At 31.7% G+C, this 14,972-nt stretch overlaps 2 protein-coding genes across 6 annotated transcripts; both read left to right on the top strand.

Annotated features, from left to right (window-relative positions):
- The first annotated feature begins 1,786 nt into the window (after window positions 1-1,786).
- Window positions 1,787-7,807, top strand: LOC103490751 (uncharacterized). Of its 5 annotated transcripts, none has more exons than XM_017045197.2 (7): window positions 1,787-1,960; window positions 2,127-2,212; window positions 4,184-4,608; window positions 4,706-4,804; window positions 6,114-6,239; window positions 6,315-6,426; window positions 7,596-7,807. In XM_017045197.2, exons 1-7 carry the CDS (start codon window positions 1,886-1,888, stop codon window positions 7,627-7,629), a joined length of 957 nt encoding a protein of 318 aa, XP_016900686.1. In that variant the 5' UTR covers window positions 1,787-1,885; the 3' UTR covers window positions 7,630-7,807. The 5 variants fall into 5 exon arrangements, with proteins under 5 accessions (XP_016900686.1, XP_050942370.1, XP_050942369.1 ...); XM_017045198.2 differs by having other exon boundaries at window positions 1,788-1,960; window positions 6,123-6,239; XM_051086413.1 differs by having other exon boundaries at window positions 6,123-6,426.
- Window positions 7,808-9,239: 1,432 nt separating this feature from the next.
- On the top strand, window positions 9,240-11,714 carry LOC103490750 (dolichyl-diphosphooligosaccharide--protein glycosyltransferase subunit DAD1). The gene is made up of 5 exons (XM_008450415.3): window positions 9,240-9,478; window positions 9,551-9,598; window positions 10,885-10,972; window positions 11,064-11,107; window positions 11,465-11,714. Exons 1-5 carry the CDS (start codon window positions 9,395-9,397, stop codon window positions 11,546-11,548), a joined length of 348 nt encoding a protein of 115 aa, XP_008448637.1. The 5' UTR covers window positions 9,240-9,394; the 3' UTR covers window positions 11,549-11,714.
- Window positions 11,715-14,972: the final 3,258 nt, after the last annotated feature.

Raw genomic sequence — 14,972 nt, 5'->3', positions numbered from 1 at the left:
CAAACTTTACTTGGTCTCTAATAAATATATAAACCTAAAAATTCATCAACTACGTATGTGGTTTAATGATAATGGATAACTCTTGGAAAAAGTACTAATTCCTTAATTAAATTTAAGTGTTGTTCTCTAAATGTAATCAATCAAAATAACAAAATTTCTGTATGAAATTTTATTATATTTATCGATATATTTAGTGGCTTTTTTACTTTAAATAATTTAATATAATAATAATTACCATAATATAAATTGTGTTTTTAGAAATTATAGTCAAATATAGAAAATGCTAATAGATGATAATCAACAATAAACTAACAATAGGACTAACTCTAATATTTATTAAAAGCGAACTAAATGATATTTTCACCCTTTCGAATAATTATGTATTGGAACTTCAATAGACAAGTACTACTAATTGTTATCTTTAGAGTTGACGATTCGATTTCAAAATATTTATAAACACAACAGAATATATACTATTGATAGTGTCGATAAGACATTGATATACTACTATCATCTATTGCTAACAAAAGTTTATACATGCCGATAGATATCTATTACTGGTAGACTATTACATATTATATTCGTATATATTTTATATGGTTTTATTATTTGTTTTTTTCTTCCTAAAATTTAATAGTTAATGTGAATTTTGAACATTGGACATATGTGAAACAACCCGTCTAATTTATCAAAGGTCGTTTGGTCCAAGGGCTATCAATATTGGGTTGGGTTATCATAACCTTTATTCCATCTCTCTCATTTTCTTAAATATTTTTCAACTCCTCCATAAAATTATATTTTTAAACTCGTTCTCCAAACACATTTTATCATGAGATTATCTTTTTAAACTATTATCCCAAACATATGTTAGGATAGAATTAGGTTTATCGTAACACTAATTTTATCATAACACTACCATTTTATAACTCAACTCTTCCCCCAAATTACCCCTTAATATTTGAACATATACGTGTATATATGAACAATAAAAATATACATACATTGAAATACCATTTGTGGTTCAAATTATTCAATTTTAGTTTAAAGGTTGTAAAAATTAACGTGAAGTTGACTTTTATAAAATGAACGCAACATAATATATATGTTATAAGATGCGATTATGTTTTTAAACTTTGATAGTAAATATATCATTAAAAAAAGTTACCTTACCAATAACAATAATAAAAAAAAATAGCAATAATTGGACAAACAAAAGTTCGAGGATTAAAGTTTGGAAAATAAATTTAAGAAAACTAAAATTCAACAAATAATTCATAGTTGTTGTAAATTGTACTTAGTGCTATAAACTTGACAATTCAATTTTCATATTTTGTGGGTTTAATTTTTACGCAATGGATCTAATTTTAATACTTCTAAAAATGTTACGACTCAATTGTTACGAAAGAACAAGGTGTATTTGTAATTTTTATTTTTACGATATGTGCGAATATATACATATATATAGATTTGAAATTACAAATATAAATAAACTCGTAAAAAATAAAATTGAATTAAAATAATAAGATTTTTAAAAATATAATAAATCGCTTATTTAAAAAACGAAAAAAAAAATTATGATCGATGGAAAACAAATTGTATGCTTTTATAAAAATATAAACGAAAAATGGTAGAAAAAGAGAAGAGAATATACAAAATAAAAAAATATTTTATTATTCGATTATATTTATGAAAATTATTCGAAATAATATTTAATATATATTACAAAATATTAAATAGTCATGGCCCGGATCGACCCGACCCGTAAACAGTGACGGCCACGTACAGTTCTGTGTCAACAGGTCGCGGCTAGCTGAGGCGGGAACACATTTCCTTCAGGTTTCTCTCTTATTTAGAATCGTTTTACTCTCACAATTTAATCGAGAATATGGGGCTAGACAAAATGTATTGGGATAATTCCATGATTGTCAAAGCCATGGATGAAGCTATGTTGAAGTACAAGGTTTTCTATCTCTCTTTACCCATCTGCTAATTCTTTTTTTTTTTTTTTTTTTTCTTTTTTGGAGTATCTGAAAACTGCTGTTCTAGTCATCAGTCTTGCCTTTTGTTGAGTTTCTTTGGATTTTTGATTTCTGGGTCATATCTGATCAGATATTGCTGTTTTTTAGATAATGCATGGACATGAAGTCCCCTGTGTTTCAGCCGAGGGAGGGGGAGTTGTTAATGATTGCGGTAAGAGCGACGAACTGAAAAGGTCCATAGCTTTTTTACTATTGAGTCTTTTTCTTCCTCTTCTTTTTTTTTTTTTTTTTTGGTACCTTTTATTGTAATTGATACTTATGGTAGTTGAAATCTCATTGTAATTATATAAAATTCTGAAAGTTCTTTAGAATTTGATTCAAACTTCTGAGATTTTGGTCGAGGGTACCTTATCAATTATGATTACGTTGAAAATTTCTCGAAGTTTTGTCATCATGGTAACCGCCAACGTTCTTGCTTTGTTTGACCCTTTGAGTTGAAATGGAAGTGTAAGCTTGGATGCTTGTTGTTATCGTTTTTCGCTTGATTTTATATATAGTTATTTTTTGTATTGGATAATGTTTATGAGTGTTTGGATGGGTGGACTTCCTTTTGCAAATTGGTTATTTGTTTGTGAAAACTTTGAACTTTACGGTTTGGCTACTAATTATGGAGTTCTTTAGATGTGGTTTGTGGATCGATCCTGTTACTTTCAAATACTACAAGAGACCATGAAGTATGTCTAATTAAAGATGAATACCTTGTTACTAGTACTAGAGATAAGCTGGCTATTGGAAATGGGAAGAACATATACTTTTAGGAGGACACGTGGTGAGGATATGAAACTTTCTTGTCTATGTTCCAAATATCTCTTTTTTGTTATGTTTCTCATAAATGAGATAAGAGGAAGAAAAAGAAAAACGATTCAGTCTCTTAGAACTTGGATTTTTTTATGTGAAACTTTAATGTGAATAATACGGGATAAATGGATCTGGTAAGAGAATGCTTCATCTTTAGCATGAAACGTCTCTTAAAAGACTTTTGTAAACATTCTAAAGTCATTGAGTGTCATCTTTGCAAGTAGGTTTCGAAGGAATTTTACCTAGAAAAGGTGGAAAATCTTCAGTTGGGAAGTTTAGTTGGGAATCTCTTCATCAAGAGCCTGTCTCAAATTCATCTAGGGAGTCTCCATCCCAGACTCAATCTTTCATCTTTGTACAAAGGATTTTAATTTTGCAGGGATGAAAATGGGGATGAATCCCAATCCTGCCAGTTTTGTTGACACTCTGACTTTCTAACTTCTATTGATTGGCCAAAGAAGGTACTCCAATGACTATTTATAAGAAACCAGTTTGTGTTTATCAGTGACAAATAAACTGCAGACTGCATCCTCATTGCAGGTGAGGTGGTTGGTGGCCATATCTGTAAAAACAAGGGTTGTGTGATCAACGAAGATTGAGTTTAATAAGCCTACTATATGACAGATTGAGAGTTTCTTTAATTCATTATCGAAAGAGGTGCTTTAGCCTTTTGTTTGATAAGTTTTGGTTTTCTTTAGGCTGTCTATTCTCCCTTGCTGAAGATTTTCTTTCTGATATATTTATGGACAAAAAGATAATATTATGAGATAGGATTTGAGGCATTTATTCAAAGTTACTAGTCTTGCAAGCTACCAAGTTACTCAACCCTAGTGGACAGTTGTTCCATTACAAAGAGAAAACATACTCATCTTCAATTAGAAAAATGCCCAGGCTGTGATTGACATGAACTTTAAAAGATGCTTGCGTGTAGTCCTTTATTTTGACGCATGTCATATATGCTCTATGGATTTGTTTGACTAGTCTCAAAGGATACTAGATTTTGGATTCAGGTAAGTTATGGAATGAGTTCTATAGTTTTTGGGTTATTCTTTTTATCGATCTCCGTAAGTTTTATTGTTAGGTCTGGCCCCTAGACCCAGTTCTTTTATTTTTCTGAGCAGTCGTATCTCCTTTTCATCAACGAAGAGCAGTCGTATCTTTTTCTCATCAATAAATTTTAGCTTATTTTGATGAATTGCCGTAGCTAGTCCCCTTTTTGTTCTGTGGGGTATCTTGTAACTTCCCTTGAAAAAATATGGGGAAAACAACATATAGTTAATCCTGAGTGTCTTCTTTGAAGTTATCTTGGTTAACTTTTTATTATTCTCTCTGAAACTCTCGAACAGGAGCGTAGATGAAGAGAGCTATAATGGAGAAAACAATGTTGAGTTTGAAGTCGAAGAGACTACAAGTACCTTAGAAGCTAAGGAAAATATCGGTGTAGAGCTATCTATAGCTTGTACAGATTTTTCAGATGCTCTACATGTGGAAGAGACACAAGAGGAGCCCGTTGAGGACTCCGATTTAGAAGAGTATAACCATCTACTCAAGCAGTATTATGAGCTTGAAGAGAAGAGACAGAAGGTTCTAGAACAGCTTTATCAATGTGGTGCTGGTGGTTGGAACTACCAGGATGTGAATGCAGGTTCTGACGTTGGAACTCAATGGGGAACATCTGCTGCTAATCAAGAACACCCAGTCTCTGCAAGCCAGCCTTCTCATTACCCAGAAATACCCTCCTATTTGCCCACTGGTTATCCAATTTTAGCTGGTATGTGATCTTGATTCTCCATTTGTTGCTTGTTTGGAATGCTTGTTGTTTGTCAACACTGTTACTCTATTAATCATTATTCATTCATTGGCTACAGGTCCTCAAAGTTCGTCCCTTGTTGATGATGACATTATCAAAACTGCAATGGATTCTGCAACAAGAGCCATATCTTCTTCCTTGAAGACTGTAAATAAAGGTAGGCATGATTTTATGGAGCCGAATTTTTCAGATTATCTGAATTCCTTTTTACTCTTCAATCGAAGATTTTTCTTATGTATGCCGATGACAGATGTTTTGTACAAGCAACAAAATTTAATGTACATAGCTTAACAAGTTAAGACATTATAAACTTCCTTAAAAAAAGGAGAGAGAAGTCGAGGGAAGGGAATCCCCACACTGAAGGAGCTTAAAGAACACTGTTATGAGAGGAATTAATTATAAAAGACATGTAAGTACAAAACATCAAGGATAAAGTAAACAAATTAATGCTTTAAATTAACTAGAGCATAAATTTATCAGAAGATTTACTGTTATCCAATAACTCTTATTCTTCCCTTCAAATGTAACTCCTGAAGTAAGCTTGCAGGCATCCGATGGAATACCCATGAAAATTCATTGGTCTTTTAAATTATATTTTTGTATAACATCCTAGTTAGTTGTATTTAGATTCAGTTTAATTGATTTTCTAGTCATATATTTGAATTTAACACATAGAAGCTACTTACTTAGAATTTAGTACTATTATTTTACTGCAAGGAGATAGAAGCTATTATCTTCTTTTTCTTTTTTCGGGTTATCTTTTTATCTTTTCTTTTTTCCCCCTTAAGAATCATGACATTCATTAACAAACACAAACTAGAGGCAAAAGTAAAAGACCCTCCAAAAGCCTAAAAGAAACAATGCAAAGCAAAAGAAAACTGATAAAAATAATTATAATAACTCTTCTCTTCTCCGCAAAAACTCTACAAAAGGAAAGATGATAAAATGTATCTCGAGAGATATTTATTTTGTGTTTGCTATATATTATTATTATTATTTCAATCCACACACACATCCACACACCAAGAACCAAAAGGGTGCGGATGCCTCCATTTGGATGTTTGGTATCTAAGGACTTTTGCAATTACCTGTTGGGTAGTCTTTCTAGGTTGCTAGGTTTGTCCTTGTTTGGTTCCTTCTAGGCTGTTGTTTTTGTAGGTCTGCCCTCCTTCTATCCTTGTCATGTTCCCTTTAAGTTTCACAGATAAACTCTATAGTCCCCAACTATAGTTAATGGGATTTTTTGTAGTGTCATATTCGCTAAATGATTATATGATGAGCACGGACAACCAAACCACTTGATGCTCATCCTACAATGTTGGAACATGTATATTGCTGCATGCCACCGTCTAGTTTCAAAATGATCATCTTGCACAATTTGTTTCTATATAATTTTTCTTTAGCTTTAGATAAGATTACAGGGCTTTCATGTTTAATGGTTCAGATGTATAAGTTTTTGTAACTAGTGGTGACAGGAAACGTAGTGGTGAACTTCCCATCAGGTTACGAGCTTTATGTTTTCATCTTATCCTTTTTAACACTCTGCCTCATCCATAAGGCATTGCTTCTCATGTCTGTAATTACACTAAAAGGTATGGGGTTGGCCTTTAACTTGCATGCTTTAATACCTTATGACATTTTTTTCTTTTTTGGATCTGTTCATATAGTGAAAGAGAGTGATAGGCATGATGAGATAATGCCTCAAAGTGGTGATAGCTCTGAAACAGACCTTGCTACTGTTTTAAATGCTTGGTATTCTGCAGGCTTCTACACTGGCAAGTAAGTTTTGCGTAGTTTCACTCTCTCTCTCAAGACTTGCATACTACATATTTTTTTTGTCCATAGATGTTTCGTATTTTGTATATGTAATTAAGGAAAAAAAAAGATTACCAAGAAGGTCACATAAAAGATGACCCGACCAAAAAGAGAAAACTAACGCAAAAATGCCTTCCAATTTCTAACAACCATTGAGAGACTGTAATTACAAAAGAACTCCTTGTGAAAAGAATACTATTAACCAAAGGAGACGGTCTCAATAATTAAAAGGTCATGGGTCCAATCTATGGTAGCCATCTATCTAAGTATTAATTTTCTACGAGTTTCCTTGACACCTAAATGTTGTAGTGTCAGGCGGGTTGTTCCGTGAAATTAGTCGAGGTACACATAAACTAGTTCAGACACTCACTAATATTGAATTAGCCCATCCTCAACTTTTTAGTGTAAGCATATAGCAAAATTCATCTCCCTGAAGATAAGATCTTCAGTCTTCCATAGCAAACAGTGTAAAGATAAAACTTCACTTTCTTGGAAATTTTGGGCTTCAAATCGCTTTCTACCCAGTTCATGCTCCTTTTCCTCCTAGGAATGCTCTCAGAAATGGCCAAAAAGGCAGATCTTGAGCTATAGGCTCCCAACCTCTACAACCTCCATCCCTTAGCATCCTCATCCCTGTTTTCTGTTTATATTGATTTGTTTGGAATTTGCAAGTGAAATTGTACATCTCAGCTCCACAATGCTGCAGCAAACTTAGGCGTATATATATATCTATCATTTCAAATATCTATGTTCTCTTAGAATACCACCTAACAAATTCAAGAACAACAATATCCATTGAAATTACAATATAGCGCTTTTCGAGACCATGGAAATTTCTACCGACACCCACACACCACGAATTCTAACACCCTCTATTTGTAATCCAAAAATCCTCACAAACTTACTAGCTAATTACTAATATGTCCCTTACAGATAACCCCAAAAATAATCCTATTATCTCCCTAACTAAGAGGTCGCACAGTTTTCTTTCACTTCTTTGTTTCCTCAAGCTGCCAACTTAAATCTTTGATTGAAGTATTTGTTTGTTCTTTGAGATTTTGCTAGCAATCAACTCCCACTACTATGCTGAAATGCAAGGCTTTAATTTCTCAAAACTGGTTCTGTTTTTGCAGATACCTTATGGAGCAATCTCATGCCAAGAAATAGTGAAAACCAAGTTTCCTCATGCTTGCTTAGTTCGTGTTACCAATTTTTCCCCACTTTTCACATCCATGGTATATGTGTGGCTATGCTACAACTCTATAAATCTCTTTGCACCGAATTTGCTTGTACAAAAGAAAGCCCAACTTTTATCTAAATGAGTTTGAATTTTGCAGTACTTTTATATCTTGTCTATTTCTATTTCTATTTTGTAAGATATCTATCATTCACTCATACACAATGTCACCAGCCCATAATCGCTAACTAGAGGATATATCAATTGATTAAGGTGTATACTCTCGACCAAGAAGTAAGATTTTGCGATTTTCCTACTCTCACGTGTTGTTGATTAAAAAAAAAAAAAAAAATCAGAGTGGAGCTTTATCCTATGAGCGGGAATGTATGAAAAGTTAGATTTCTTTCACATGTAAGTCTGTTTTTTTTTTTTCCTCAAAAATTTCTCTAAACAATCATTTTAAGACTTCACATTTATAATTTTATAATTTCAGAATTTTAAATTTTTAATAGTTTTGGGAAAAAACCTGTCAAATTTATGACTTCACACTAAATTATAATGAAGTTTAGAATTTTAAAAGTTTTAGGACTTAAATATTTTAACAACATTAATCTCTATTTAACATTTCATGCAAAAGGACTTAAACACGATATTTGATCAAATAAAATTGAAATCCCCGCGTGCATTTGGCGAAAGTACAGTTATTCTTGATAACATCCAAAAACCAACTAGCTGTTATCAAAAACCAACTAGCGGAGCGAGAGTCATAACACCTCTAATCAACTTTCGAAGTGAAAGAGACAAAAGGATAAAAAGAATAATAAAAGACAAAACCCGACAACAAAAGAAGTAACATAACGGCCAGCTTGATTTCGAGCAAAAGAACGTAAAGAAAAATAAACATTTCCTAACCATCCATCAAAAAAGTCGATATAGAATACAATATTATATTGTATTTTTATATGAGTAACGATTTAGTCCATTTTAACCTTGAAAATCACTTTTAGTTCCTTGTTTGGAAGTAACAATTTAGTTCTAAATTTTGGTTTGAAACAATTTAGTTCTCGAATTTTCAATTTTGTAACAATTTAGTTCTTAATCCCTGAACTTGAAAATCTGTAACATTTAGTCCATAAGGTACAAAAAAAAGTGAAATTTTAATGAAATCTATTAGATATATAAATCATTAAACTAACTAAAGACTCCATAATTTTATAAAATACAACGTGTATATCATAAAATAGTAAACTTTGAAATCAAATTTTGATGAATTTTTGCTACGAAATATTACAGATCGAGGACCAAATTGCTACAAATTTGAAAGTACAAGAATTAAATTGTTACATACAAAAGTTCACAGATGACAAAAAAAATTGAATATTCATTGACTAAATTACTACAAATCAAAGTTCAAGATTAAATTGTTATTTCAGATTAAAAAATATTTTCAATCTAATTTTAAACTCGTAACAATTTAATCTCTTTATTTTTCCGATCTGAGAAATTTGATCTCAAACCTATCAAATTATGTATCGATCTTTGTTAAATAATGTCTTAGCCTTTTTTAGTTCATAAACAAATTTTTCCTCAGATCAATTTATGAATGTAATGTATAAGTAATTAGGGCTGGGTTTTAATAAAAGGGTACAAAAGACTTTTCACCTTCCATTTCCTTAGGATTTTGACGTTTAGACGAGAAGTCTTCATTTGTTCTTCTTCGTTGCTTGAGATTACAGAGCTCCATACTTCTCAGCCATGGCGAGATCCACGAGCAAGGACGCGCAAGCTCTTTTCCAATCGCTTTGTTCAGCTTATGCCGCCACTCCAACAACTCTCAAGGTATCTATATCTTTTCATTCTCTCTCTAGATTCCCCGGTGGAAAATTTTGACCTAGATCGTCTTCTTCGCAGATCATTGATCTTTATGTGATTTATGCTGTGTTCACCGCTCTGATCCAGGTTTGTGTGTTTTAGATCCTTCTTCTGGTGCCATTTCCTTGATGATTGTTGCTGATTCTTTTTTGGAATGGATTTGCATCGAATTTTCCTTTCTCTCTTGATTACTACCTTTGAGTTGTGTTTGATTGGAGAAAACTGCATCCGAATGTGATTCTAGCGTGACTTTGATATATTGCTAGGATATCGCCTGTATTAGTGCTTAATTTCATTGTCATATGTGTATCATTGTTTCCTAAGAGCAACCGTTCATTGGAAATGGAAGGACACAAAAGATTGGGAATCCAACTGCTAGATTAACTGGCTTGCAGAAATTTCCCCTAGTAGTTCTAACAGTGTAATGCAAGCTTATAATTACAAAAACATGTGTTTCATGAGGACATTTAAAATAATTGTTGCCTAAATCTAAACATCTTGAGAATTTCTTTTGTATCAAGGATCGAAGAAAGTCATCAGCCTTACGTGTTGAGCCCGTTTGTGGGGGAATGTTGTGCTGTTATTTTGACACCCTTAGCTTAATTGCACCTATTATGCATTTCATCTGTTCAATTCAACATTTGGTCCCTTCCTTTTTATAAAGCTGTAATTGAATGTTCGTTGTAAAAGATTAGTTCACTCGCTCTGATTTTCTTGGTAAGTTAGAACTCTGTCTTTTAATTGAATACTCGAGCATGTTTCATTTACAGCTAGTTAATTTAACCCACAAATGGTGCTCTATAAAGAGAGAGAATCGGCTTTTGGACTAAATTTTTTAATCTAGGAGCGGGAGGTCTTAGTAATTTAGGTTATGCCCCATAATCTCAAGAGTCAAGGCACTCAATTATTGGCATTGACCTTTGTTTATTTTGGTGTCTGTATTGTTGGCATTAACATTTGAATGTTGTTGAGTTTATGATCTCGAATGGTGACACCTACCTAAAGCGAAATAGTTTTGTGAGACTTTAGCACAAAGTTCAAAGAAATTCTTTTGTTAGGGTGCCCTACAGGTAAATAGTAACGACATCATTTCATGTGGAAAACATAGGACTACGAACTATGAGATCAAGTAAAGTATTTTTTTTAAGTGATTCAGCTATTAGGCTTTTTTATTTTATTTATGCATATTTATTTCATATTTATTTCATATTTATTTCTTAATCAATAAATAAAATAAAAAGTTTAAAAGGTTTGAGGTGTTCTAAGGAGGTGTGGTGCCTTCATCTTGCCCACCGTTTTGGCACTCTTTCAAAATATGTCTTCAAGTTCTTAAATATGTTTTGAATTAGGAACTGATAAGTCATTGTAAACAGGTAGCATACATGGCAATTGTAGGATCGTTCCCGTTCAACTCTTTCCTCTCAGGTGTTCTTTCTTGTATCGGGACAGCTGTCCTTGCTGGTAAGCAGAATGTGTATCTTCGTGACTAAAGCACAAAAATAATGTAAAACGGAAGAACAGTTCTTATTCTGATCCAATTTTTAATTTGCAGTTTGTCTCCGGATCCAAGTTAATAAAGAAAACAAGGAATTCAAGGTAATTTCTTCATGTCTTTTCATATTTCATTTACATATTAGGAAAGGGTTTCTGTAAAATCCCTATTTTCTTCTCATTTCTAACGAACATTCAAACAATCAAATTTTAAACTAATTCATTTCAAGTACTTGTCACTCACAAGTTAAAGCGAAAGGCGTTAACCTTTTATTTCATGTCATCGTTCATGTTGGAAAGCAATTTGTCTGATCAAGTATTACTCTTTCCGCACTGCCTCCTCTACCTCCATTTATTATCTGAAAAACTAATAACAAGTGAAGTTCCTATCATAGAGAATCCAGATCTGGTAACAGCATTACATTTTGGAGTAGCTAACGTATCGTCCTTTTAAATTTTCAGGATTTGGCACCCGAGCGAGCTTTTGCAGATTTCGTCCTGTGCAACTTGGTTCTCCATTTGGTGATTATCAACTTCCTTGGTTAAAATACCTCATTTTGGGTTCTACTTCTTTTCTTGTTTCCTTTGGAGAATTTATTTCAGCCCAGGAAATAGCTTATGCTAGAAATTCCCCATCAAACTTAGCATTTTAGAAGGAGGAAAAGAGAAAATTTCTACATCTTAGTTAATGGCGTTCTGAGTTATTTTTCTACGGCATGTTTTTCCAGTAAATCAAATACGTCAACAGTTTTCTGGCCGTTGCAAAGGTGAGAAACTACTTTTATACTCTCACTTAAATAATGAACATAACATAAAAATAACGAGAAGCATGGGTGTGCAACGGTTTGTCGGAGTCGGTTTTCAGAGCAAACCACCACCAAACCTACCAGTGTCAGTCTAGAAAATATTCAAACTGACTTCGACCATCGAGGAGTATAAACTCGTCGTCAATCGATTGGTCAATTTTATTCTTTAAAAAAATATGAAGCCATACTGTCTTAGTTCCTCCTCTTCTTCAACCGACTGCCTTCGGTACGGTTTGTTCCATTGTTCAAACTATATGCTCACCCCAAAAAAATAAAAAAATAAAAAAATCATGATCGAAGACAGCAGGTTTAAACTCTTGCAAGTGCTAGAAGATAAGATATATATTTGCGAATTAAGCACTTGAGGTTTTATTTCAATAGGTTTCTTTTTTCCCTTCAAAATTTGGTGTTTATCTTTACACATGATTTACTAATTTATATTATAGGTGGTTAAATGTTTACATGATTGGTTAATTTATATGTAATGTGCGCAGAGAAAATTATGGTTGCCATTTGGGCGGATGGTTGAACTATAATATTTGGTTTTTAAGGCAAGAGTTGGTATTAATCCCAGTCGAATTACAATAGTTCTTGCTCGTGGTATAACTTATTTTTGTTTAGATTATAATAATATGTATTTGAGGTGTAAATTGTTTTAATTTGGGAGGGAAAGAGTAAAATACTGTACTGAAGAATAAAATAGTAAAAATTGTAGTAAATGAGGGTTTTGAAATAGTGTATTGTATCAAGATGTGGTTATTACAATCTCAAAGGAACGGGTGTTTGGGGGTAAAGAGTGAGTTATTAGTCTTAGATTATTGTAGTTTGATTATAATAGTTTGTATTTGGGACATAGATTATTTTAGTTTGAGTTATAATAATGTGTTTGGTATGTAAGACTATTTTAGTTTGATATGGAAATAGTAAACAATGTAGTGAATAGTAAAAAAACGACGAATGTCAAATAGTAAAAACTGTAGTTCTGAAATAGTTTTTACCCTAGTTAATTGAAGACTTTTACTAGTATTTATTATAGTTTTTAGATGATCTTTGTCCTAAAGGGTCTCAAACTTGTTTGTGCTCCAAACGACCATTTAGAACCCAGATGTGGGTTTAGTTTTGGCTATATTTGTAATATTCTTAAAATGTTGTTATGTATGTTAATATTTTGAATTTAATTGTTATATTTGCAACTATGTATAGTAGTCGAATTCCTTCAATCTTGATTAATCATATTTTACTAGTCTCATATGGTCCGTTTGGATTCACGTGGCAAAAAAGATTAAAGATCTCTTTTATATTCTTTTCTATTTTTTATTTTTTTATAAAAACTCTTTAAAATGAAGTTATCAAATATTCTATTTTAAAAAAAAAACTTGTTTTTAAAATTAAATGCTTGAAAATGTGTTCTAAACACGTCAGATTGGATATTGGCGGGCGGGCTAAAGTGAGAATTTATTGGGCTAATGGTTTTGCATCAGTTCTTGGGCCTTGCTGCAGCCCATCGGTTGATAACTCTTGAATAACAAGTCCACTATCACCATTAAGTCGTAAATGCAGCAATTATATTTAAAATAATGAAAATAATGAAGTATATAGTAATATTTTAAAAAAATTGAAAAAAGAGCAAAATCTGTCAAAATCTATCGATGATAGACTTCTATCATTGGAGGATGAGTATTAGAAACTAGGAGTCTATCATCGATAGACCAAGTAGCAAATGTTGGTTTATCACTGGTAAATCATAATAGTCAACGATGAGTCTATCAACGATAAAAGTTTATCACTTATAGATTTTGCTATATTTACAATTTTTTAAATATATTGTTACATACTTAATAATTATTTTAAAAATTGCTACCTATTATAATTACTCATATTTAATTTGATAGTACCATTGCTAAATATTGATTTTCCCCCTTCTTTTTGTTTTCTCTTTAGAGTTCGAACACTGCAGGAGTGTGAACCGAACCATTGACTTTTGAAACGATAATTTGGTGTGCATTTTCTTCTAGTTTTTAACTTGCACATGTCCAAGTTTTTGTTCTTCTACTTCCATTTTACCTTAAATTTAGCTTTTAAAGTTGGTTAAATAATTATAATAGTTAGTTTCTTGCTTGCTTGCCAAAATAAGTATTAGAAACTAGACTTATAGTCCTGATTTGTTACTTTTGCAAAAAATGTAAATAAAAGGAGACTCGTAAAATATCAAAAGAATATGGATATACTCGATACACTACTGAATCAATATGTTTTAAAATAATAATAAATCAACTACATAAACTATCTAAGATTTATTAAATGTAAAAGAACTAAAATTCAAACATTTAAATACACACTGTTCAAAATGGAATAGAATTCAACATGTATGAAGATTAAAATTAATATTTTTAACCTATTTCTTTCGTATGTACTTCCCAACCAAACATGAAAACTTCACGTTATGTGAAAAAAAATATTGATTTAGTACTCAAATCTAGATCAAATTGATGTTCAAAAATATGAATAAACAGAAAAATTGTTATGAAAAACAAAAAAATGAAACAATTTACAAAATATAGCAAAAAGATTCAAATGACCTATATAGAATTTGATAAATTTTGTGTAAATAGTTCCAAAAATAAAATACCATTTTGAATATATATATATACATATATATATATAGTAGTTTCATTTCATTTGCAGAAAATTTTCAAAAATAAAATGACACGTGTAAAATTGTTGGTGGTTTAAATTATCACTGAAAAATAAAGAGATTCATTGGAGGGCAGAGAGAGAGGTGAGAATCTTCACAGCCAAATCCACTGTTCCATCCACCACTTCTCTCTCTTCCTTTACAAGTTTATTCACTGAACCAATATTATACACAACTCTCCTTTTTCTTCTTTGTTTTCTATAATTTTTATAAATGAACATTTTTTTAATATGTACTTGGTAACTTAACATTGTTTATTTTTTCATACTTTTAAATCAATATTATTTTTAACTTTTAAACTTTTGTAAGGATGTTTTTGAGAGAAGAGTGAGTTAGAAATATGAATTTAGCTAATCACACCCCATTATTAACTTCCTATAACGCGAGTCAAACACGAATTTTAAATGTAGATGCCAACTAAAACGGCATAATTTTAGTAAAATTTTTATTGTTAATTAAAATTTATGAA

Source organism: Cucumis melo, chromosome 6 (genome assembly GCF_025177605.1).
Source record: "Cucumis melo cultivar AY chromosome 6, USDA_Cmelo_AY_1.0, whole genome shotgun sequence".
NCBI lineage: Eukaryota > Viridiplantae > Streptophyta > Magnoliopsida > Cucurbitales > Cucurbitaceae > Cucumis > Cucumis melo.
This window is presented reverse-complemented; position numbering and strand designations above follow the sequence as displayed.